Source organism: Amaranthus tricolor, chromosome 4 (genome assembly GCF_026212465.1).
Source record: "Amaranthus tricolor cultivar Red isolate AtriRed21 chromosome 4, ASM2621246v1, whole genome shotgun sequence".
NCBI classification, from domain to species: Eukaryota; Viridiplantae; Streptophyta; class Magnoliopsida; order Caryophyllales; family Amaranthaceae; genus Amaranthus; species Amaranthus tricolor.
The window spans coordinates 21,522,967-21,547,561 of record NC_080050.1 but is presented as its reverse complement, the minus strand read 5'-3'; the positions used below and the strand labels follow the sequence as shown (position 1 = coordinate 21,547,561).

General features: G+C 31.0%; 1 protein-coding gene across 1 annotated transcript; it reads right to left on the bottom strand.

Moving 5' to 3' along the window:
• Positions 1-594: 594 nt before the first annotated feature.
• LOC130811142 (mitogen-activated protein kinase kinase kinase 1-like) lies at positions 595-11,257 on the bottom strand. Its single transcript, XM_057677321.1, has 9 exons — positions 9,728-11,257; positions 8,434-8,518; positions 7,610-7,672; positions 7,240-7,397; positions 6,227-6,299; positions 6,044-6,103; positions 3,829-3,939; positions 1,419-1,655; positions 595-1,159 (listed from the first exon to the last, which is right to left on the bottom strand). Exons 1-8 carry the CDS (start codon positions 10,648-10,650, stop codon positions 1,443-1,445), a joined length of 1,686 nt encoding a protein of 561 aa, XP_057533304.1. The 5' UTR covers positions 10,651-11,257; the 3' UTR covers positions 595-1,159; positions 1,419-1,442.
• Positions 11,258-24,595: the final 13,338 nt, after the last annotated feature.

Genomic DNA, 24,595 nt, shown 5'->3' with positions numbered 1-24,595 from the left:
ACCATAATTATATAGAATTTCCAATACTTTTTAAAAAAAATTAGAAATCACAATAAATATATGGTGCAAATTAAACAAAGATAATTTCTCTTGGTCAATACAAATACATGTGTTAATTAAAATATTTTATGGTCAACTATACAATGTTGTTCAATTTGTCAAAAAATTAGCACGGAAAATAAATTCATAGTAAAAAGATGAAGAATATGTAATATTTCATTTAATAGGAGGGGGAACCAGGAAATTATTAGTCAAACCAGAAAATTAGGACGAAGTATCCTAATTCCTGAATTTGCCAACAACATTATGAGCTTCATATGTTACGCAACCTCATCACAGTCATCACTCGTGACTAGTTATCCAACTCTAGAAATTTTTATACCCCTATTTAATATATATATATATATATATATATATATATATATATATATATATAATCAAATAAAAAGGATTTTAAAATAATCAAAACATAAATCAACTTGTAACGTTTTGGCCTTTTGGCTTCTCATAAAAAGATTGATTTCATATTTTAAAAATAAAATTTATCTCGATTGGAGCATGTACTGCTTTTTCCTCTGCCGTCATCCTATCCTGTAACCAAAAATAAAAGTGTTTTGCCATAAAAAATTGGAATAATTTCACCGTCTTATAAAAGATCTGCTAAATGACAAATGATAATCATGAATTCACAAGATAGATCTGAATAATGAATGAGTGCCAAGAAATTCTGACAAAAATTACAATTATATACAGTAGGCTAATCCATCTTCCTAACTAGTTAGTAAACCAAGATTCCAATATCATATGCTAACTGATTTTCAGATAACAAATACACACACAAGACAGAATAACAACAATAAACCTACACTATTATATTACAGCTTGCCATCTGCTATTTTGGTATCCCTCAAAGTTAGGAGTTGGAATCAAAGCATGCTAACTAGCTGGCCGGCATCAGAGACTGGGACCATTTCATTGTTCATCCAGAAGATGATTCCTGAAAAACTCCTTTGTTATTGTTGCTTTTTTCTAATTTACTACTTTCCAGATGGTTGATCTTGCAAATGACTCAAATATGTCATCAAAGTATCTGATACTCTAGTAAAGAAGTTATACTCCAGATGAGCATCTTCAGGTGTCACACTATAACCAAATATATCTGCCAATTCAAGATAAAATCTCTATTAATCCAAGGAATAGAAAAGAACGCCCAAGCATCGGTACTATGACAAAACATAAGAAAATGTATTCTTGCATCGAAGTCACGTGCATTTATAAAGAAAGTTTTTTTTGGCTTCAAGAGTATTCATGAGAAACATTTCTGCCAAGGGATAACATTCATGCCATAATGTTCAAATGAATTTCCAGAGTATGCATTTTCATTTAAAAAAAAAAAAACAAATGTAGAATGCACTCACCTTCATAGAGCACTGAAAAAAGTCTCAAAGTGATCTTCCACGTATCATAGGAGATTCTGAGCCTGATGAAGTATAAAGCGATCTCCTGATAAATGGGTGTTCCAAGAGCTCAGCGGCTGTTGGACGATCTTGTGGATTCCCTCTTAGGCATTGTCGTATGAAATCACGAGGTTCATTAGACAAATGTTCAGGAATGACTGGTGGCTCACCCTTCCCAATCCTAAAAAGTGCTTGCATCTGCAATTACCAATGAGTAAAGATGTTGGAACAGCAAAACACAAAGAACACTACAACAGACTAAATGACAAAATTGTTTCATCTGCTTGACTACATCAGCACATCTTAATAAAATGAAACAGCACCAACAATAATAATCATCCAGCAAGTCTTGTATGAGACGATCTCACCGTGATACGTGCCTATATAAGCAACCCATTAGTAAAAAATAGCATAAAAAAAACAATGAAATTTGAATTCACACTCTACAGGTTGCAGTTTTTTTTAAATAGTTATGACTGACCTAATTAAAGTTGTCTCACGGTGAGACGGCCTCAATAAAGAATTAGTGTAATCCAACATAGCTCGGTAGTTAGTAGGAGTATCATATCCCGACAACGGCCCATTTGGTACTCAAAGATTAATTGGGATAATAGTACTAAATTTAAGTAAACTCTTATGTACAAAGTCTCCTTGACGATGGTAACCATTGTATACACCAAATTTCCCTCTTCACAAAACTCCCATCTTTTACATCTATTACAAATTTAGATCTGATAACTGGAGAAAAAACTTTTTTGAGGGAAAATTTTGGTTTCTTGATAAAGTTTCACTAACTTTAATAATGAGATGAAACTAGCATTGTAACATTACATACAAATTCAATATTCTTAAAACTATTTACCAAATACCAAACAGGATATAAAGAGTCTAACAATACAATGAATTCAGCTGGTAATTAATTACTGAAGGATTAAGGAAGTACAGAAAGGATAAAAGCAGCTTGCAACATTGAAAAGTTTTGTTCCACAGATAGGGATGGGAGAATCAATCCCTCAGACTTCCTAATCTGCCCTTTCCCATCTATTTAAACAATAGAAAATGATTCCCAAAACCTTTCCCTTAAATTATCCTCATCTAAGCATACTGTCTGGGCTACGTAAAACTAACATTAAAAGGAGGTAAAGCTCTTAAAATAGCATGATGGATTCCTGGAAAACTAATCTTAGTACAGCCAAACAGAAAATCACATTGTCGTCAAGAATAACGAATCGCCCATGCTAATTATTCCTTCTGTAGCCCCCTTTTGAATATCATATCTAAAGTGTGAAAAGAAAAGAGTGAGGAAACATTTGGACAGAGAAAAGCTAAAATTAGTCAGTGGTATAGAATTGTTCTATGGAAAATAACCCATCCGCCAACTCAGAAGTTATATTGATTTTTTGTAAATTGATTTTCCTCTTTCAGTAGCTCTCTGCTCAGCACTATACATGGTCAAATAATAATAAGACAAAAAAAGATCAAATCAGTACCATCATTGGCTATAGCAGTTAACATACAATGGGCTTGCCATCACAAAACTTAGATTAAAATTTTAGGAGAGGATAGGAATCTAGGACAGTTTGAACATTTTGACAAGGCATTGTGTTCGTACAAGCATCCAGACAAGTTTACATAAGTCTCTTTCCCTATCTCTACATTAAAACAGCTGGCATCATTCAATTCTAACAAACATTGAGAAATACTTCATGAGAATGTGATCTAACTTCTAAGCAAACCTAAACTCCATATTAAAATCATTTGAATAATTTATTTATTATGATCAAGAGGGAAATAACAAATCTTCACACTTAGGATACCATCAAACAATGTAAGAGACATAAGAAGGGTGCAATTGGAATCCATCCAAAAGGACAAGCATATAAAAGGACGCCTTTTTTACTTAAGGCATACTCTTATGCAAATACATTTAAAAAGACAACACTTAAGGTATACTTCTGTATTGGTAGATAGTTGCAGATTGAATAGTATTTGGTCAACTTTAAACACAAGAATCAGCACAAACCTGCTGAACCAGGTAGCTCACCTTAAGACCTATGGGTATAATAGTATAAAGGCACAATTGTAACCCAATAGATGTTTAGTTGCTAGAGTAATGCCACCACCATAACATGTTAGAATTAGAATGAGACAAGTAACATTTAAAAAAAAAAAAAAAGACCAACAGAAAATGAGAAAACATTCTTTAGATAAATTAAGAAAGCAAAATGCTAGTATTAGCATGAGGTCAAAGGTTCTCTGAATTTAGAAATAAAAAAGAAAGCATGGTCAAAGAACAAAATCACATAAAATAAGACATACATGTGATAAAAAAATCTAATGCAAAGAAAATGTAATGAGATATATCACATACAAATTCCAGTGGAGCATAGGGGACTTTTCCAGTTAACATCTCCAAAACAGTGCATCCAAGGCTCCATATATCTGCTGCCAATCCATAACCTTTATTCTTGTTATGAACCACCTGATAATCATCAGCAACGTTAAACAACAAAAAACTGGTGACCAGTACCTTCTACAATGCTCACAAGTAAATAAGCACATTAGTATGCAAAATTTTACATCAAACAGACATCTCAGTATGTTGTTGCCAGTGCGACAGTTTTTCAATGCACCAACAAGTTTGAGATATCACCATAATTGCTTAAATTTTAGTTTGTTACTCCCTCTTATTCAGCCAAATAGTCCCATTTATTTTTTGACATTATTCATCAGTCAATATTGATTGTATTTCATAATTAATCTATAGATTAAAACATAGACAAAGTGAAATCTTGTTTGATTCATTTCAATTCAAAATTTATTAATATCAACTTTTTCTAGCTTTAAGTTATGCACTACAACAATGACAACATTCCATTACCCAATGTCATTAAATGGCTATTACCTAGGTTAGGATTTGCTTTGCGACCTTAACCTTCTTAGTAATAAGACTAACAAAGAAATTGTTTCCAATTGATCATTGCTAGCAAACATCATGTGCAACTCACATGAAAGGTTAGGATTTGCTTTGCGACCTTAACCTTCTTAGTAATAAGACTAACAAAGAAATTGTTTCCAATTGATCATTGCTAGCAAACATCATGTGCAACTCACATGAAAAAGAAGTGCACATGATTTGATGAGTCATTTTACTTTAGTTATACACAAATTGGAATATTTAGGATTGAATAAGTACATTTGTAAACATGCAAAACGAAATGGGATCATTAGATTGAATAGGAAGGAGTATCTCTTTTGTATATTTGTTTTAAAAAAATTGCTTTGGGTTGGGTCCAATTTATGTCCTCCAATGTTCGTAAGGTTTACTCTTGTACATTATTATTTCAAGCATTGAACTATACATTAGTTTTCATTTAATAAACTTTATATGTTGGTGACGTGCAACACAGATTAGAACCTACAATCTCCAATTTTAACTTTCAATTGACCACCGGCATTGCTATATTTGCACAAAACTTTCAATGCATTCCCCTCCCTGCTAAGTATCCTAATAATAAGGATGCCGACAAAGATTGTCTTCAAATTGCAGTTAGCAGTATAAGAACCCTTGCTGGAGACCAAATTACGTCATGTGTTTTGAAACACTTCCATAAGATAAAAAGCCAGCTTCATAAAAGGCCCCCATTGAAGGACGCCAAAGAAAATTAACACTCCAAAAACGTCAATGTTTTCAATATTCTTTTATCTTTATTGAAGGCAAGGGTAGAAAGAAGTTAGACAGAAATTCCAGAATCAAGAAAATCTACCGAACTAGAGAAAACAGCAATGAACTAAATATTTGATCTCATAACAAGCCAGGCATGTGCTATATGGTACTTGTAAGTAGAGGAAAAATTAGGCCCAAGCTAGCAAGTACAACTAAAGCAAGCATCACATTCCAACATCTACATGGTATGTCTCACTTTTTGGCTTAGGAGGGAAGGGAAGGACTAGGAAATGGAATGACTATTTCCTTCCAAATCTTTTCCCCTATGGATAGGTTGCATCCTTAACAAAAATTATCCAATTAATCCCTCCAAACTCCTCCCCTTAAATTCCTACTCATCTCTTTTTTGTTAAACAAGAGCTTCTACATCCCTCCAAATCCCTTCGCCTCCCTTCCAACCATTTTCCTCTATCAAAACACAGAGAGAAGCTAAAGATCTGGAAATTTGTATGTAGATGTTAGCAGCAACATAAGAGACAACCATTAAGATGCAATAATTTTAACACAAATAAACCAAGGACATATTATTGGACAAAACATAACAGCTTAGAAACCAATCGTACACTTCAGCGCCTTTTCTCTTTTAGGCCCTATTTCAGCATAAGATATGTCACATGGTCTACAAATCAATTGAATGAAATGTTTCCAATGAACATCAAGTAACACCTTTTACACCTACAACCCTAAAAGAACGATAAATCGCTATATGTAAAACCAAATAATCAGACATTTCTCATATATTTAAATAAAACGAAACATTTTAAATCACATGTATTAATTGATAACAAAAGTCCTCATAAGTTCCATCACTTTTGTGAGAGCCATCAAATTTAAATCAATAAAATGAGAAAAGACAAACCTCAGGAGCCATCCAGAATGCAGTCCCTTTGCAAGATGTTAAGTCATTCAATCTGGTTGCCTGAAAAGCAAAATTTACGCTAAGACTTAATCATCCATTAAGTTGCATAAGAATATGAAATTTAGAAGGGAAAAAATAATTCGAAAGACGCCACAAATGATTGAAAAGAAAAGAGCAGCAGACCTTCGCCAATCCAAAATCTGCAAGCTTCACTGTTCCATTTGAGGCCACCAATATGTTGTTACATTTAATATCCCTGTTAAAAAATACGTCAAAACTGATGTATAATTCATATCCACAATTTCAAGTTTACAATGTGAAGGCAGCATATGATCAAAGGTTAGGAATCCACAAAGACAAGGAATACATGTTCCTTAATCCTTAAAAAACTAATAAGATAAAAGGAAAAACAGTTTAAAGAATAGAGAAGTAAAGAACCCTCGAATCCAATTCATAGAGACTGCATTAGATTCATCCCTAACAATTCCCATGATATAACCAGAGACAAAAGAGCTTACATCATTTCAAGTGCATAAGCAAACAAAAATACTTCCAACCTACTACCGTTCTTAGATGACAATGTGATCCACTGTTGATGATATAAAACTTGTTTTACTATCGTCCTTCTGTTTTTCTTGAGTATTAAACTGAGGTTTCAAATTTATTTGGAAATACTTGTCACTAAGCATGGACATTGGTACAAAAAGAAACAATGCTTTTGGGAAAGAAATGGATGAAATTATTAACGATGGAGATATAGAAGTGAACAAGGAATTGCGGTGTCCTAAAGTTTCCCTTGAGGGTTGCAGTAAGCTAAATTTTCAAGAATACCCATATAATAATTTGTTAAAACGACTATAATAAAGCTGTGCAATGCAGCTTAGGCCTTAGAGTTCACATAATAAGGTTCTTTTACAATTAAGAGATGCTCAAGCACTCAATTGTACATTCTGGTGATACAAAATCAATACGTCATAACAATATATAACGCTTATGTGCAAACTCAAACCAAAGCTATGCACTTTGAAGAAACATATAAGACAATATAAATCAACTTAACACGTGAGTAGTCATGAAATGCACACTGCCACATACATAACAAGAAATGAAGGTTGGATAAACACACATGCCATTAGCCATAGCCAAACCATGATACATAAGCAAACAACATAGGACTTCAGCATTCTACTGCATACCTATGCACCACATTTCTATCATGAAGATATTTCAAACCCAGTAGAATCTGTCTTGTGTAAGCAGAGACGTGAGAATCACGAAGAGTATATCGTTGATAGAGCTTTGCAAGGGAACCCTGAGTCACAAGCTCTAAAAAGATATATAGTTTTGAGTCGGCCTGCAATAAAACATAGAAGAAGGAAAAATTTAGTAAAACCAAGACAACATTTACAGCTCTATTTTAATGCCCATTGAGATCCAATGGGCTTACACATATGTACGGAAAGCGGCCTACAGCGTCAAGCCATCAACACTTTGTCAAAGCACGCAAGGTTCACATGCAAAAATCATTGGAAAAAAAAGAGAAAAAAACAGAATTAGATATGATACCTTATCAGTGCCAAGATATCGAACTATATTTTCATGCTCAAATTGACTTAAGAGCTCTATTTCCTGAAAGAGGAAAAAATGACATGAAGAAACAGAATTACATGAATATATGACAATAAATAGGAGTAAATGGAGGCAAGAATATATGTATAGGATCATTTAAATTGATTTTTCTTATTTGTAGATTAGTATTAGATAGAACCTAACAAATCATTATAATTGTTAGTGACACTTTTCCACAGTGATTTGTTTTGGTTCAATTAGCCAATCCCAACAATACACATATAAAAGAAATAAAAAGAAAGTGCTACTACCAGGATGCCAATTGTCGTGACAAAAATAGCTAATCATACTATATATTATATGTTGTAAAATTAATCCTATTATACTTACTACATTTTAAAAGTTGTAAATATCCCATGTGGCATCACCACATTAACTACATGTAATTTTTCAGAATTTTTTTTTTCAGAAATTTTCATTGTTAATTAACATATCTTTAAACATATAAATATATTAAACGTTGTAAAATTTATGCAATGTGGCATCACCACATTAATTCTAGGAAAGTAGAAGCAATTTAATTCTGTGTAATTTTTTCAGAATTTTCTGGATTTTTTAAATATTTAATGTTCATTAATCTATCTCTATATAAAATAGGCTTCAGGCTATATTTAATATAATATAAAAATAAAGCCATCTAAATTAAATTAATTTTAAACATCTATATGAATTCAAAAAAGTCCATACTATTGAAAATACCATGCAAATGCACATGTTTAACACTATTATCTAATAACTGTAAACATTTTGCACTTTTTTACCTGCTCAAGTTGGTAGATACTCTGTCTTGCTTGACTTCCTTGCTCAATAAGCGACACTTCTTTCACAGCAAAAAAGAATCCCTCGCTGAGAACAGAGATTTCTATGTAAGAAATTTTCCAATGTAATATATAAGAGCGTTAAACAAAACAGGAGGGTAGACAGCTTAAATGTAGCATCACATATAATATCTTGAGTGAAGTTCAGCAAACCACACATGAGACACTGGTAGACAGCTGATAAGCGTAGAGGATTATTACATTTGATTTACAGCTTATCAAAGTAAAAAAAATTTACACTAGCTTGCAACATACTGCAAACCATCCTTACCCTAGATGTGAACAGGTAGTGGTAGTGCTAATGGTAGAGATAAAGACAAGTGTTTAGGGAAAATGTAAGCTATGTTTGATTCAGAGAAAAACATTTACAATTGAAATTTTGTTCTCTACAAACATAATAACAAAATGCATTTCCTTATATTATAAAATAATTCTCCTTGGGTTTGTAAAGTCAAATGTACGCAACTTTACTGATAATAACAAAGAGGTTGTTTCCAATTAACCCTTGATAGCAAACCTTATAAGCAATTTTATAAAAATAAGAAGTGCATTTGACTAATGAGTCATTTCCCTATAGTCTATTGCAAAATTAAACCAAAGAACTACAAAAAGTTAGAACTTGTATTTTTGTAAACTATCAGGGAAGTAGGGAGAGGGTATTGAGAAGAAGGGTGGAAGAGCTAAAAAAACGGAAAACAAAAGGCATGTGGAAGATCCTTTTCAATGAGGAAACTCATTACCATGAGACCACAAAACATCAATTACTGTCTTTACAAAAACAAACGTAGTTTTGAAGAAAACAGTATCTTGAATACTAATTTATTTCTGATGTCCTTTTTGAAAATAGGTCCTCCTTAGCAATGTTCGATGATAAAATTACTAGTAGAAGCTTTCAGCAAAACAACATACTTGGAGAATTGATGCTGCAACAACTAAACAAATATATTTTTGCAACTGGTTGCTGGACTGAATGGCTTCAACCTGAAGCCATGAATATCCCAAATCCTCCCCCCTCCTACAGACTTTACTATCCCCTTCTCTCTATTATTTAAAGTTTCTTTACTAATTAAGAAATAGCCTCTCATCACATCCCTATCAAACAATCCTCCCACACCAACACCACAAAACAAAAACAGCCGCGTACATGCTATTCAGAAACTCTGTCCACACAAAGACATATAATTCAAAAAAGAGAGGAAAATCAAAAATACAAATCACAAAGATCAATAACACATACCCAGAGATTCCTTCATACACAGTTCCAAATGAGCCCTTTCCCAATTGGTCACCTTTTTCCCACTGGCTTATATTAACTTTGGACACTCCATTTGGTGAAATAATTGACACAGGTTCCGTAGTCGTGCTGGAAGAATCATCATCATCGTTTGTAGTTGTGAAAGAACAAGATCCAGACATAATAACGGTCTCCCCAATCCTTACCCCATGACCTATTTCTCTACTGACTTCTTCCTCATCATCAGACGAATGAGACATGTGCGCATATGGATATAATTCAGCCTCATTAGAATCAGGAGCAAACCCTTTCACTAAGGCCCATGACGAACACCCACTATCAAGCACAGGAAGGGACATTGCTGGTGGAGGGGTTAACAACGGAGGGCGATCACCTTTAATTCCTACGCCTCTACCAAATGGTTTCACACCACCATCAAGCAAAGGTGGAAAGATGGATACCCCATACGGCTTAACCACATTACCAACACCACAATCAATCACAGCAGCTTCGTTCTTCTGAACACTATTACCAAACCTATGTGGCAAAGGCTCAACGAACTTGTGAACCTTTTCATCTTTTCGAACTGATTCAGGCTCAACAACAGCAATCCCCTTATTCGAATTAGAAGTAACATCAGAAGATGCCTTACTCTTCATAACCTCATAAGCCGCAATCGGAATTTGAAAATCCTCGGGTCCATTAAGCCCTAAACTTTGAAAAATCAAATTCATTTCATCATCATCATTCCCCTCAATCCGAAAACTAGTCCTTACAACATCAGGCCCCAAATATGTTGAATTCGAAGGATTATATTCGAAGTTCTTAACAGCGTTTCTTCTGACAAGTTTCGGCTTTGGTGACGAACTATGATCCATTATTTTACCCGACTTCTTATTTGTAAAAATCCTAGGCAAGTGATGCATTGAAACAATAGTATAGATACATTTACCAACAATCCACCACCTATAATTCAACAAAATCACAAGCTCGCCCAATCCAAAACCCTAACTTAATACCAACTCAAACAAATCAAACAATTCAAAAAAAACCCTAATAAAATCCTAGATCAACACTTCAATCCAGCTCCCTCCCTTCCCATCAACTCAAATTCAAATTCAACTACCCCTAACAATAAAAATCATAAATACCACCTCAAAAAAGCGAAAACAGCAATCAATTTAATAGAAAATTTATCAAAACAGTGACTATCCGAAATCAATCAACACTAACACAAGTAACAACTTACAGTTCAATCTGCAAGTATATTCTCAACAAGAGCAAACAAAATTTTTTTTAAAAAAAAAAAAAAAAAGAAGAAAAAAACGTTGCACATTAAACAAATTCTGCGGAAGAAGAAGAGAGAGAAAACTGGAGTGACGGCGTCAAGTAAGAGAGAGAAAGAGTAAGTAAGAGAAGATGACCAGAAGGGAAAAGTAGGACAAGGTTGAAAAGGAGAGAGAAAACGCGGTGAAGACGACAGTTAAATTTAGGGATTCGTAAATTGTAATTGCTTGCTTTGCTTGGCTGGAGGCCATGAAATTTAAAATAAAAGAAAAAGGAGTAGGAGTTTGATAGCGGCGTTCTGAACTTGCTCTGTTTGTTGACTATGACAGTCAACGCTTTTTTATTGTATTATTCTATTTATTGAATATTCAGAATTTGGCTAGTCTTAAGTTTCATTCTTTTTTCTTCTTGTAGATTTATTAAAATGCTGACATAGAAATTTGATTTTGAGGATATCTTCAACAAAATTTATGTTGTTTAGGTTGCCACATACCATGTCTAATCTTCAATAAGAAGTTTGGTGAATACTCTATTTTCTTAAAAAAAATTATGGTAATCTTTTTCTATTTTATCTTGACTTATATTTTAATACTAAATATTAATGACATACTCTAAAACATATAAGGCCCTATTTGGATACGATGTTATATAATGTCAGTAAAATATTTCAAAGTGCTATATCACAAGAAAAGAATAAAGAAGAAAAAATTTACTTTACATCATAATAAATAATTTGGATAAAAGTACTAGAATAATAAAATATACTTCAAGAAAGCTATAAAGCCCTTTTCTCCCTTGAATATTCTTATTGTCATTGCATATACTCTACTAACAATCAAACTACAAACACTTCCAAAAGCAACTACAATAGTGCTTAAGCTCTTGATATGTCAAGGACTTTCCCTAACTCTTCACACAAATCGAATTTTTATTCTTTGGATCTTCCAACACCGAAACCAACTTCTTAATTTGTGCCTTGCTACTTTCAATCATCTTCTCCATCATAATTTTCAGGTCTTTTTGCACACTTTGAATCTCTTTATTTTTGCGCAACTTTTTTTGGCTTTGTCCTTGGAAGAACCCGCATCTACAACCCTTTTATTATTCGTTGGCACTTCGCTTGGCACCTTTTCTCCTTTACTTGATGTTGCTTCTTGGAGCATTGCCTCTTCATCATCCCTATCAATTGGCATAGTAGCTTTTGAACTCGTTGCCCTATCTTTGGAATAAATAAACATTGAGATTATCATATAATGGAAAAGGCTTTCAAAACATGTCTTTTGCATCTTTATGAGTTTGTAAAGATAAGATAACATATAATAGAAGTACAATATAAAAAACAAACAAAGTCAATGTCTAATATAATCACCAATAAAAAAACAAACTCTTCCATATGAATGAATGTTGAATACACAATCCCAAAAGTAAATTCCACCGAGCTAAAATACCAAAGATTAATCAACAAAATAGGATAATATGAAATTTACAAGAATTTCACCAATACTCAATATGATTTAATCAATACAATAACAAAAATATAAAAAATTTATAATGTTTCAAAACTCAGGATAAAGTACGAAAAAAAAAGGAAAAACAAGAGCTAATGGAATTTATTTCAAAACAAGTCCATAAATAACTAACATGCCTTTGCTTGATTGCTATGCAACAAGTATGTACAATATTAATTTTTGTTCTTTAATTCCTAAAACAAAGATGGAACTAAACAAAACAATTAAAACATTAAATGAATAAGTTGCCTTAGCCCATTCTTCACATAATTTCTAATCACCTGTCATCATCTTTTGATTATCATTCCATCCAAAATCATTATCTTTTTGTTTCATATCATATTATCATGTGATGTATTGAAGCATTTCTAAAGATAGCCCAGTCTTGTATTAATATCGGAGACTTTAAGCTCAGCTTCAGGCAAGATCGTAGCAACGTACTTCTCCAAAACGCCAAATAACCACTTCTAAACCACTTTCAGCTCGTAGCAAAAATGAATACCCAACTAATAATATAACAGTAACGGCATTAATTCTCGATACAAGATTAACATTTAATAATAATAATAATAATAATAATAATAATAATAATAAGAATAATAATAATAATAATAATAATAATAATATCTAATACAATAATGTAGTGGAAGTCTCAAATGCCGAACTGTTAAAAAAACTTCAAAATCATACAAACTAAAATTCTTTAAAATAAAATAGTAAAATATTATATCTTATAAGAAATATTGTTTGTTCAAAATAAAAAAAGAGATACATCATAATCAAGTCATCATGAAAGGTACAAAAAGCAGCTAAGTTCTCGATATATAGTAAATGTTGCGGCCTGGATCGAAACCTGAAGCTAAACCTTCCTGCAAAATACTGTCATCCATGATACGGATGACAACCGTTTGAATTGGAATCAGCGCCTAACGCCGAGTACAAACTCCTCAACAATATAATAATATGAAAATCTTAATATATTCACAAGATATGCAAAAGTACATTACAAGCCTTGATTTTAAGTTCCTTGGTTCTCGTTTCTCATATTCAATTCTGGAATATTTTTCAACAATTTTTCACATTCATCACACGAATGTAAATTACGTATTGGCTACAGTCACCTACACCTAGTAACTATAAGGTTCATCCAATGGATCTACTTAGACCTAAAAATCACATTTGCACAACACACATAATAATGACTATCTAATGTATGTAGGGGTCTGGCTAGAGGAGGAACATGTTACACACTCTAACTGTGATGGGAGCCGTCATTCCACCAATTTTTATGCTTGAGCTTCTACAGGATGGGACTCTTTCGGACCCCCTATCTAACCCCACATTTCTACATGCTGGAAAACACGGGCGCCGGATCACATGCCAGTCCGTGGTTCGACATTTCCTTACTATCAGAGTCATTCATCCAAGTACACATAATTTCAAACAAGACTCAATGTTATTTATTTCACATTACTATAAATCAACCATAGTCCAGTCAAACTCCAAGTCAATATCCTTTAAAGGAAAAGTCAACATATTTGCTAATTCGATAATTAGGAGATTACCACAAATTAATTCACAAATTATGACAAGGTTCTAGGGGCTATATGAATTCTTTACAAGACTATATAAACTTATAAAACTTAAGGAAAAATGTTCGTACTATTTAATAAGGAGTTTTTATCGATTAAACATATAAATTAATTAAAAATCCATAATAACCAATAAAAATATTCTAAAAAATATATTAGATGTCCAGAAGCTATATGAAGTAAGTTTTGGACCAGAAAATTCAATAAAAACGAGCTTATGCATTTTGACTAAATTGTTTTGCCAATTCACCGATAAACCGACATAAAATTATTAATGTCCTTAAATGTCCACGAAATTTTTTCCAAGGGTTCTAATATAATCCTGATGTATATAAGAGTGTCTCATGAAGATTTCAAGTCCAAAATAGTCCGTTTAATATTTATTTTATATTTTATCAATTTTGGATTTACCGTTTTATATAAAATTCACAAGGGACAATAGATGGTCGTATAAGCTTATCCAATGATTAAATTCCAAACCTACTGTAAATATAAGAGTTTCATAAATATTTCAAGTCCAAAATAATCCATTTAGTATTTATTTCATATTTTAACATTTTTGCGTTTTTTCAGTAAGTAGCCAACATTTAGTAAAAATTCATAAAAAAAAAACCAAAAGTTTATATTCTGGTTCAAACTTGTAGGAGGCATAACAATATGATTTTATTAACTAATTTATCTATTAATAATATATTTAACCCCTTTTAATATATTAGAATATATTTTATTACTTAAAATTCAATAATGGACCATTTTAATGAAATTATTTTATGAAAATGAACCTAATTGATTTTCTAGCTTTTAACTACAGTAAAGTTCATATAAAATATACTCCTAAAGTTCCTAAGCCCACACAAAATTTATTCACAACAAGAACTTCACAAAAACATCACAAAACATCGTTTTTACGTATTTTTACATAATAGAAATTCATAAAATTTACACGCATAAACATTACAGTAAAAATACACATAATAAAATATATATCCATCAATAACATTATATAAATGAAAATTTTTCAGATTTATATATTTTTCTTTCGTGACTTTAATCTAATACCGATTTCAGGTAATAATCACAATACTTGAATATTTATAATATAAACATGCAAATAACATTTCTAACATTATTATATATAAATACATCATAAATTTTCAATTTATAACATGCATATACTTAAACTTATAATAAACACTTTATTTTTACTTTTAACACAACAAAATGTAGTATTCTTACTTTGAGTGAACATGCAAGATAAAATTAAATCAATCTAATATATTGTCATATCTTTCACATATTCAAGTAGATATAATACATATGTCACATAGTAAGAAAGTTAAGATTGTGTACCATTTTAGCTCTCAAGTGGTACTAAGACCAAAATAGAGAATAAAATAAGAAAATGCTCCCAAAATAATATATTCTTCAAGAAGCTCCAAGAATGATAATCTCCCAAAATAGTTCTTGAAAAATAATAATCCAAGCTTGAAAGAGAAAAAATTCTCAACCTATTTAAATAAAAGTCAAGTTCGTAAGGTGATGGGTAAAAATTTATCACCTTTAAATGGATAAACCTTACCTTAAGAGAGAAAATTTGATGAACTTGACTTGAAAATGGATGATGTTAAGCTTGTTCTTTAAGGAATTCTTCAACTAAAAACATAAACAACATAAGGAAAAATAAGGAAAGTTAGAAATGTGTTTAGATGTGTATTAAGGAGGAAGGATGAGTAAAAATCAAAGGGACATGGGGAGGGGATATAATCAGCTTGTAGTGGTTGATTGGGGGGTTTATCATGCTTAAAAATGGACTAATTATTGGAAATATAATGCAAATACAAATAAACAAATCGATTTGTATTTCCCTTGTGTGGATGGCAATAGAACTCTTTGCTTTGTAAATCATCAAATGGACACCATGAAGATAAGGTTGCGACAATTAGAGAAGTTGCTCGGAAACTTGATGTGAGTAGAAGGCGTTCATGCACTTTCCTATTGTGATATTTCTCCCACAAAAGGTGCTTGGGATGATAAAATGAAATTCACATACAATCTACACAACAAAATCCTAGCACAAGGAAATTGCAATAGTAAATACAAGTGTTGTAACGAATTATGAACTTTGATGATATTAAGAGTTAACTACTCCCTCAACATTATCTCATGAAAGGAAGAACAAGGATAAGAGTATTCTTAAGAGAGAAATCATAAATGATATGAAATTGGGATATAATGTCCCTTGGCATGCAACCTCTATTTATAGAGCTATCCACCAAACAACACCTCCTTTTGAAACAAAAGTGTTTCACCAAGCAAAGCTTACGAATGAAAGTAATGTTTCACCAAGCAAAGCTTATGAATCAAAGTAATGTTTTACCAAGCAAAGCTTATGAATTAAAGTAATGTTTCATCAAACAAAACTTAAGAATCAAAGTAATGATTCATCAAACAAAACGTATGAATCAAAAAATGATTCATCAAATTCTTTGAGGCATTTAATTGAGCCTATGATATATTTACTTTAGTCCCACTACTATATTAAGTATGTAATATATACAAATCTAAGTCTATATACTCTAAATGTTCAATACTAATGGTGGTGCATGCAAGTCTAGGTAGGCTAGGATAGGTGTAAGAACCTTTAGGTGACTTGTGTAAGTGAAGATATAATGAAATGATGATGTTTTCTTAGGGGAAGAGAGGGCTGGTTGTAGGGGCTATTTGGAGCTGATTTTTAGCTTAAATTTATCTATTTTGGAGCTAGTAGGTGTACATCAAAATAATGGGTAAGTTTGCTTAAGGTTTAGTATTGAAATTTAGTTAGTTTGTATTCAAAATTAGCTAAAAATACATTTTAAAGTTGATAATAATATTCATAAATATAATTTGTGTCAAAACATATAAATTAAAGTTATAAAGTCGAAAAAAATAATTTAACAAAGTTCAGTTAAGAAAAAGAACTTAAAAACGCAATGTTTTGACGAAATCGTAAAATAGATAAATAAATAAAAAATTGTAACATGAAATAATAAATAATTTCTTAGAAGAAGATTTTTGACGAAAATTAAAGTTGTAAAGTTATTAAAATAATCGTTATGCAAATTGTTGTGGAAAACGAGTTTAAAACGTAAACGTTAATTAAATCGTAAAACGATTTTAAAATGTAACAATTCTCGTAATAAAAATAAAAACTAAGCTTTTTGGGATATTTGAAAATGATAATAAGGTTTTAGGTATTTTGGCGGTTTGATTTTGATAATCGGATAATTAAGAAATTTTAAATCGGAGATAAAGGATACTTAATTGGATAATTGAGATTACAAAATTGAGTCTGTTACAAATAAGCATTTTAATACAAAGTCAAATTAAATAGTTCAATCCAACCGGTAAGAATCAAAGTCAAAATATGCAACTAACCCACTTAAAAGTACCAAAGAAAAGGTACACAATTCACAAATAAAGTAAAAACTTTTTGCCTAAAAAAGTTAGAGCTTACAAATTAAAGAAACTAAAGTTGATTTCAATTTTATTAGCCAATAATTTAGATCTACAACTTTTAAACCAAACTCAAATTGAACCCGGCTAGTAAATCTAATGACCTTTCTCTGGTTGTCTAAATATTTGAATAATTCATGCTCCCATACGAAGGCGCAATTATCAAACATTTGACGAGCAAGATTGTCTCTACAAAGAGTTCAAGCAATAGATGTTTTAACCACATCGATATACAGTGGCGAAGCCAGGATTTTATAATAGGAGGGCCAATAATAATACAACACTTATAATAGGGGGGCATTGGACTTTTTGAAAAAAAAAATCTAGTGTTCTTGACTTCATAGTTCATACTATTAATCTATTATATATTCATGGATTTACCTAATAATAACAAATTTTAAAATTCCAACTTTAAAATAAAGAAACACAATGATATAATTTATTAAGTTATGAATACAAATTTATGGAAACAATTTCTCAATTCTCCTAATAGCAAATTTATGGATACAAATAAAACAAAGCAATTTGGGTATGTTATTTAGGTATGAACAAAAATAAAACACAAATTTCCCAATTACAAATAAAAAACACAAAATTTCCAATTACAAATAAAAAAACAAAAAATTCTCAATTACAAATTTTCCAATTTTGGTTTGTTTATTAGATGTAAAAACAAACAATGATCCATTGATTCTAGGTTTACAAATTACAAACCAATAATTCAAACAAAACAAAAATGAATTATTATAATCAATGAATAAAAATTAGAAATAATTTACCTTTAAGGCTTCGAGAAACTTCTTGAGTGATAATCCAACTTTGGTTTAGAGATCAATACTCCAATTTTAATTTTGGAGGAATTCCTTGAGCAATAAAAAATGGAGTAAAAAGAAATGGAGTAATTAAAGGTAATTTTGTTTGAGTTTCTAAAAAAAAAAGAAATTTGAATAGTTATAATTTTAATTGGGTAATGTAACGAAGGCGGGATTGGGAATGAGGCAATAATAATAATGTTGCCTATAATGCTATACAGTAGGTTGCAGTGGGCCAACCGTCACTTGCATTGCATAATTGAGTATTTAAAAAAAATGAAAGCTGCTGCTGGGTTTCAACCCCCTGCACCTAAGGTTTCGAGGTAAACAAACTGACCAGTGAAGCACACCAATTTCCTTGTTAGATATTAGACCATTTTTTATACATATACTATAAATTACTAAGGGGGGCCGAACTAAAATTACAAAGGAACATATTTTTAAGCCGGGGGTCGGGCCACAGCCGGCCCCCCTAGATAAAACTTCATTTCTCCCATATTTGATATCCAATAAAGGCTCAAGTAGATAAAACTTCATTTCTCTACGAATAAAATTATGCAGAAGACAACTTGCATATATAATATCAGCATGTGTTTCAGCTTCATACCAACTAGAATCAAGAAGTATTGCCCATCTTATCTTAAATAAACCAAATCATCTTTCTATACATTCCACATATGAGTGCTTCGTGTTGAAATGCTCTAGCAATGTTCTTGGTTTGTAACCATATATCCATTCTTTTAAAGATACTTTTGACCTTTATATGGGGCCAAAAAGCCTTCTCCATTTGTATATCTAGCATCAACTAGCAATATGTTCCTAAAAAGTGGTCAAATAAAAAACTTTATAAATTTAAATTCATAACTTAAGATGTTTAAATAGGTAGTATCTTTAGCACAAGGAACCTTGATTCGATGAGTTCTAGAAAGGGCGACTTTTAGGACTTTACTATTAGTTGTAAAGAATTCAAAACCCAGTAAAACATAGTGAACTTCATATATGTCATATAAGTTGCCTAAACATTAGTGAAAATGTCACCTTTTCTTGTTCGGTACCGAGGCCTATCAACCTCTCGAACTTTCAGGTCAATGAATGTTGCACCTAAAGCACCAAGATAATTCTACAAGTTATCACAAAAAAAAGTATCGTTATATATTAGACAAATTCACATAAAACCTAAAACACAAACTATTTAAAACCACAATCTTTGTACTTTAAACCACTTCCATTTCTTATCATTGCTATTCTCTGGGATGTGGTTGGGAATTTTTAATAGGATGTTGTGTAGTTGCAAAACACACCTCAAAATTTCTCGAAAGTTTATATAAATCATCTCTTTGGATATTCTTAAACGTCTGACAATCACTCTTTGCTTATGATCATGGCCTAATATGTTTAAGAATATTGCAACCCTCTCTTCAACAAGCATATTTTTAACTCCTTTAAACCTCCATGATTTTTAAACAAATTGCATAATATGTAAGAAGTACGCCTATTCATCCTAAATTGGTCAAAACAACTTAATTCACTTTTAAGAAACTCATCAATACTTTTATACCCAATGTTAAGCTTCTTTTGGCCAAATGAACAACATTTTCGTGGAACTTTAAGTAATTCAAGGAAAGTCATTAAATAAGATAAGATAACTTCATTATCACATCCCTTAGTCTAATAATATAGATAAGTGAACAATAATGAAAAATCATCAAAAGCAAACTCAATCCAACCTAATAGCTAAAAAATGATGAACAATCAACAAACAAATCAAAATAAATGAAAAGTAAATAAATAAATCAAGCAAACAGTATGAAAAATCAACAATGCAAACACACTGCACCTCTATAGCGAAAAAAATCAAAAATAAACAATCCATAAATTATGTTTTCCATCAAAAAATTGAAATAAATAATCCATAAAGCACGTTTTCATCATAAAATTTTAAAAAATTCATAAATCGCGTTTTTCATCACAAAATCAAAATAAATGTATAGATTCATAAGTATTTACCTTAAATATTTCACAAATTAATACATGCGCAAGGAATTGAATGAAGAGGAGGATAGTAGAGAAATGTTTATTTTCAAAAATGGGGGAGAGAAAATGTTGTAAAATGTTACTTTAATTTATTAAATAAATAAGAATAATTTGCAAAGAAACACCTTATAAAACCAGTTTTTTGTAAAAAAAAAAAACACCTTTTAAGAGACTTTTTATTAAAAAAAACACCTTAAATCAGTTTTCGGTGACTTTTGTCAACTTTCAGGCGTTGACTGTGCCATTTGTCAACTTTCAGGCGTTGACTTTTGAGCTCAAATGGCATAGTCAACGCCTGAAAGTTGACAAAAGTCATCGGAAACTGATTTAAGGTGTTTTTTTTTAATAAAAAGTCTCTTAAAAGGTTTTTTTTTTTTTTTACAAAAAACTGGTTTTATAAGGTGTTTCTTTGCAAATTTTCCAATAAACAATAAAATAAAGTTACGAGTTCGTAGAAGAAAACAAATTACATATGACAATCAAGAACTATGCTTATGTACACCACCGAGAATTCCGAAAAATCAATCTTCAATCCCGAACAAAATAACAAGAAGACTTTGTTTGAACTTGATATTAATTCTAGGCAAGATGCTCTTTCCTAAAATATCATTTCCTCCCTACTACGGTGCTTGGGAATAAACCGAAAATATGTTCAGAGATACAAAGAACTGCACTAATTTCATTACAATCGAGGATTGCAAGTTTTCTATGTAAAGTGCTAGAGAAGAAAAGAACAGAAATTGCATGTATTGTCTAACCACACAAGCCTTCTATATTTATAGAATAGCTTACACCATTTCACGAAGCAACAGGTTACTCCATGAAACACTAGATCGATTTACGAACTAATGTCGTCTATCAATCAATCCATCCCAATAAATCCGATTAATATAACCATATTTAACCATTGTTAGTTACATTATAACTAACAAAACGGATAAACTAACTTTGCAAAGAAGAATCCGCAAAAAAGTGCGAAACTTGCGGGCTACGAGTTAGGTCACGAGCCGCGACCTGCTGCTCCCACAAAACAGTAGCTCTTTCTTCCTTTATCGTGATCCGCAAGTTGTTTCACTATCCGTGAATACTACTTTTTGTTCAAGATAGAAACTTTGCAACCTTAGGATATTGTAACACCCAAATTTCCTCCCGTCCTTTACGGTTTTGGTTTCGTTAAGGGGTCGGAAATTCAGGGGTGTTAAAGGTCCTGAATTTCCGACCCCTTAACGAAACCAAAACCGTAAAGGACGGGAGGAAATTCGGGTGTTACAGATATTCTCAAATTAATTATTTAATTTAATTAATTATAATTTCCGATGACCACTATACGCTCTAAATGACAACAGAAAAAAGAGTTTAGAGGAGGGAGAAAAAAGTTTGGAGGATACTACCTTTTTTCATCAGTTTTAATTTTCTTTCAAACTATAAAACTTTACCCAATGGAAAATGGTTGAATTCTAGTACTCTCATTTTGGGGTAAACTATTTTGGTCCTATTTATTTACATTTAATATAGGCCCTATGCTAAAGTCTACTTAATTGTTGACCATTTTTTTCCCGTCTTTCCACCTTATACAGGCGCGGTTTAAGGGGCTGTTTGGTTGAGTATAATAATCAAAAGGAAAGGGAATGGACAGACCTAATTCTCTTTGTTGTTTTTTGTTTGTCGCTTTCTATCATTCCCTTTCCCCTTTTTTATTTTTGGGTTTACCCAAAATTGGCCCACACTCATTTCTCACCCTTCTCAAGACTTTTCCATTTCCATTCCCCACTTCATTACCAATCACTTAAAATTTGAACTTGATTTATGGGTATTGTTATAATTCGCCACTCTTTTCATTTTATCGCCACTCCCTAATTAAATTACGAATTTGCCCCTGGACTTTAAAAAATTACGAATTTGCCTGTTGGACTTAATAACACTATTATCAACTAAATTAATAAAAAAATTATTAATTAAAAATTAAAAATTAATTAACAACTAAATTTTAATTAATATATTATTATTATATTAAAAAATAATTAAACATTCAAATAAATTATTTAAATTCAAAACAATTATTATAATAACATTATTATAATATAATATTATATTAAAATAAAATAATTTATTACAACATTTATTTAAATAACAATAACTTAAAAAATAAATTAATTAAACAAAAAAAATTTCATAATTCGAAATTAAAAAAAATACCAGTCGCACAAAAAGTACGACAGTAGGTACAGTCGCACTTTTTGTGCGACTGGTACTTTTTTTTAAAAAAAATTGTTATTAATTTTATTTATATTATTATTGCTATTGTTATTATTATTGTTGTTGTTGTTGTTGTTGTTATTATTATTATTATTATTATTATTATTATTATTATTATTTGTAATCAATGGAGCTAGAAAGATATTATTTAGAGTTATGTTTTTTAAAGATATTATTTAGAGTTATGTTTTTTTTTCTTCATATTACAAGAAAAGATAATACAAGTTAATGATATTTTTTTAAAATAAGTTTTTCAAGTTTATCATATCATAACTAGTTATTTTTGGAAAAAATATAAAAGAATTTAAAAACTCATAATTTGATTTCTTAACTTGAACCAAACAGTCACAAAAGGAATCAATGAGCAGTTCATTCCGTTTTCTGAAGACAGCCAAACGACTAGGCTAAATTAGGAGAATCCATTCCTTTCTCCTTCATTCCATTCCGATTTCCTTGTGCGAACCAAACGACCCCTAAGTATAATTGGAAACTATTTTGATGTGGAAATCGAAGAAAAATCAAATTTATGAATTTTAAAGAAAATGTTAACACAAAAAAATATGAGACTAAATCTTAATTTCACTTGTTCGAAATCAGACAATCTATTGAAAATTATGGACATTAATTTCACATGACATTCTATTTTTTTCATTTCTTCTTAACCTTTTTCTTTTTATAATTATAAATACTTCCTTTATTATTTTTCCCCAATTTAGCAACATCTATAGATCAATTCTCTTTCTCACATCAATCAACCTAAAAATTCAACTTTTCTATAAAGCAATAACCTTTATTCACAAACTATTTTTTTGCTAGGATTAGCTTGATTTGTGTGTGTAACTCAAACAATTTTCAACAAGTTTTGATAGAGAAAAATTTGTATTGTGTATTTGATGAAATTGAAATTATTTTGTTGTTTTGTGATTTTATTAGTTTGATTAGGATTTTAAAGTTTCAGTTTTGTTACTCATGTTAAATTTGAATATGTGAGTGATTTCATGTTTATTTTTTTGGATTTATTTTGGATTTTGCGATAACAACTAATAAGATTCACGGAAAATCTTTATCTTATGTTCGTTTGTACCTACCTAAGATTGTTTTTAGTCACAAAACAATATACGCCGTTGTATCTAAAGTGACTAGCAGAATAGGATTTAAAATTCTAATACATGACAAGGACTAACTAGGTCTCGAAGAAATCTTAATAAAGTTAGCTTCTGGGCTACTCATTACTAGCATGAAATCATACTTCACAAGTGTTTAATACATTCCAGCAACATAAATTGTCCACGGATGGAGATTTAAATGAAGATTCGATTCCTTACCATGGAACTCACATATTCATTCATGTACATATCTATACTCAACCCATTTTCCCCATAAGAAAATCAATATGCTAAGTTGCTAACTACATTCCTAAACTCTAGAAAATGGACTACTCACTCATGTTTAATGGAATATCTAAGTATTATGATTGATTACCAAATGAAAACAACTTCTAGTTATTAGTGTTTAACAACTCAAAAATTGAAAATAGAGAACTAAAATACCAAAGCAAGTGTTTGAATGGAGACTAGAGAAAGTTCCTAGACTTAAAAACTACTTAGAACACATTAAATGATGAATATGCAAAGGAAAAAGAGAGGATGAAGCTAAGTTCAGCTTGTGAGCTGATTGGTGTGTCTTCCCTTGAGAACCTTGGAGTACTTATAGCCAATTTCAAGTGCTCATCCACTTGCCTTCATAATGATTGTAGAGATGATTGAACAACACTAGTAAAAAATTGCCATTAGTAACCCTCTATTTGTATTTTTTATTGAAATAAAATATATAAATAATACTATTTGTATCTTTTATTCTAACAAAAAATACAAATAAACCTTATTT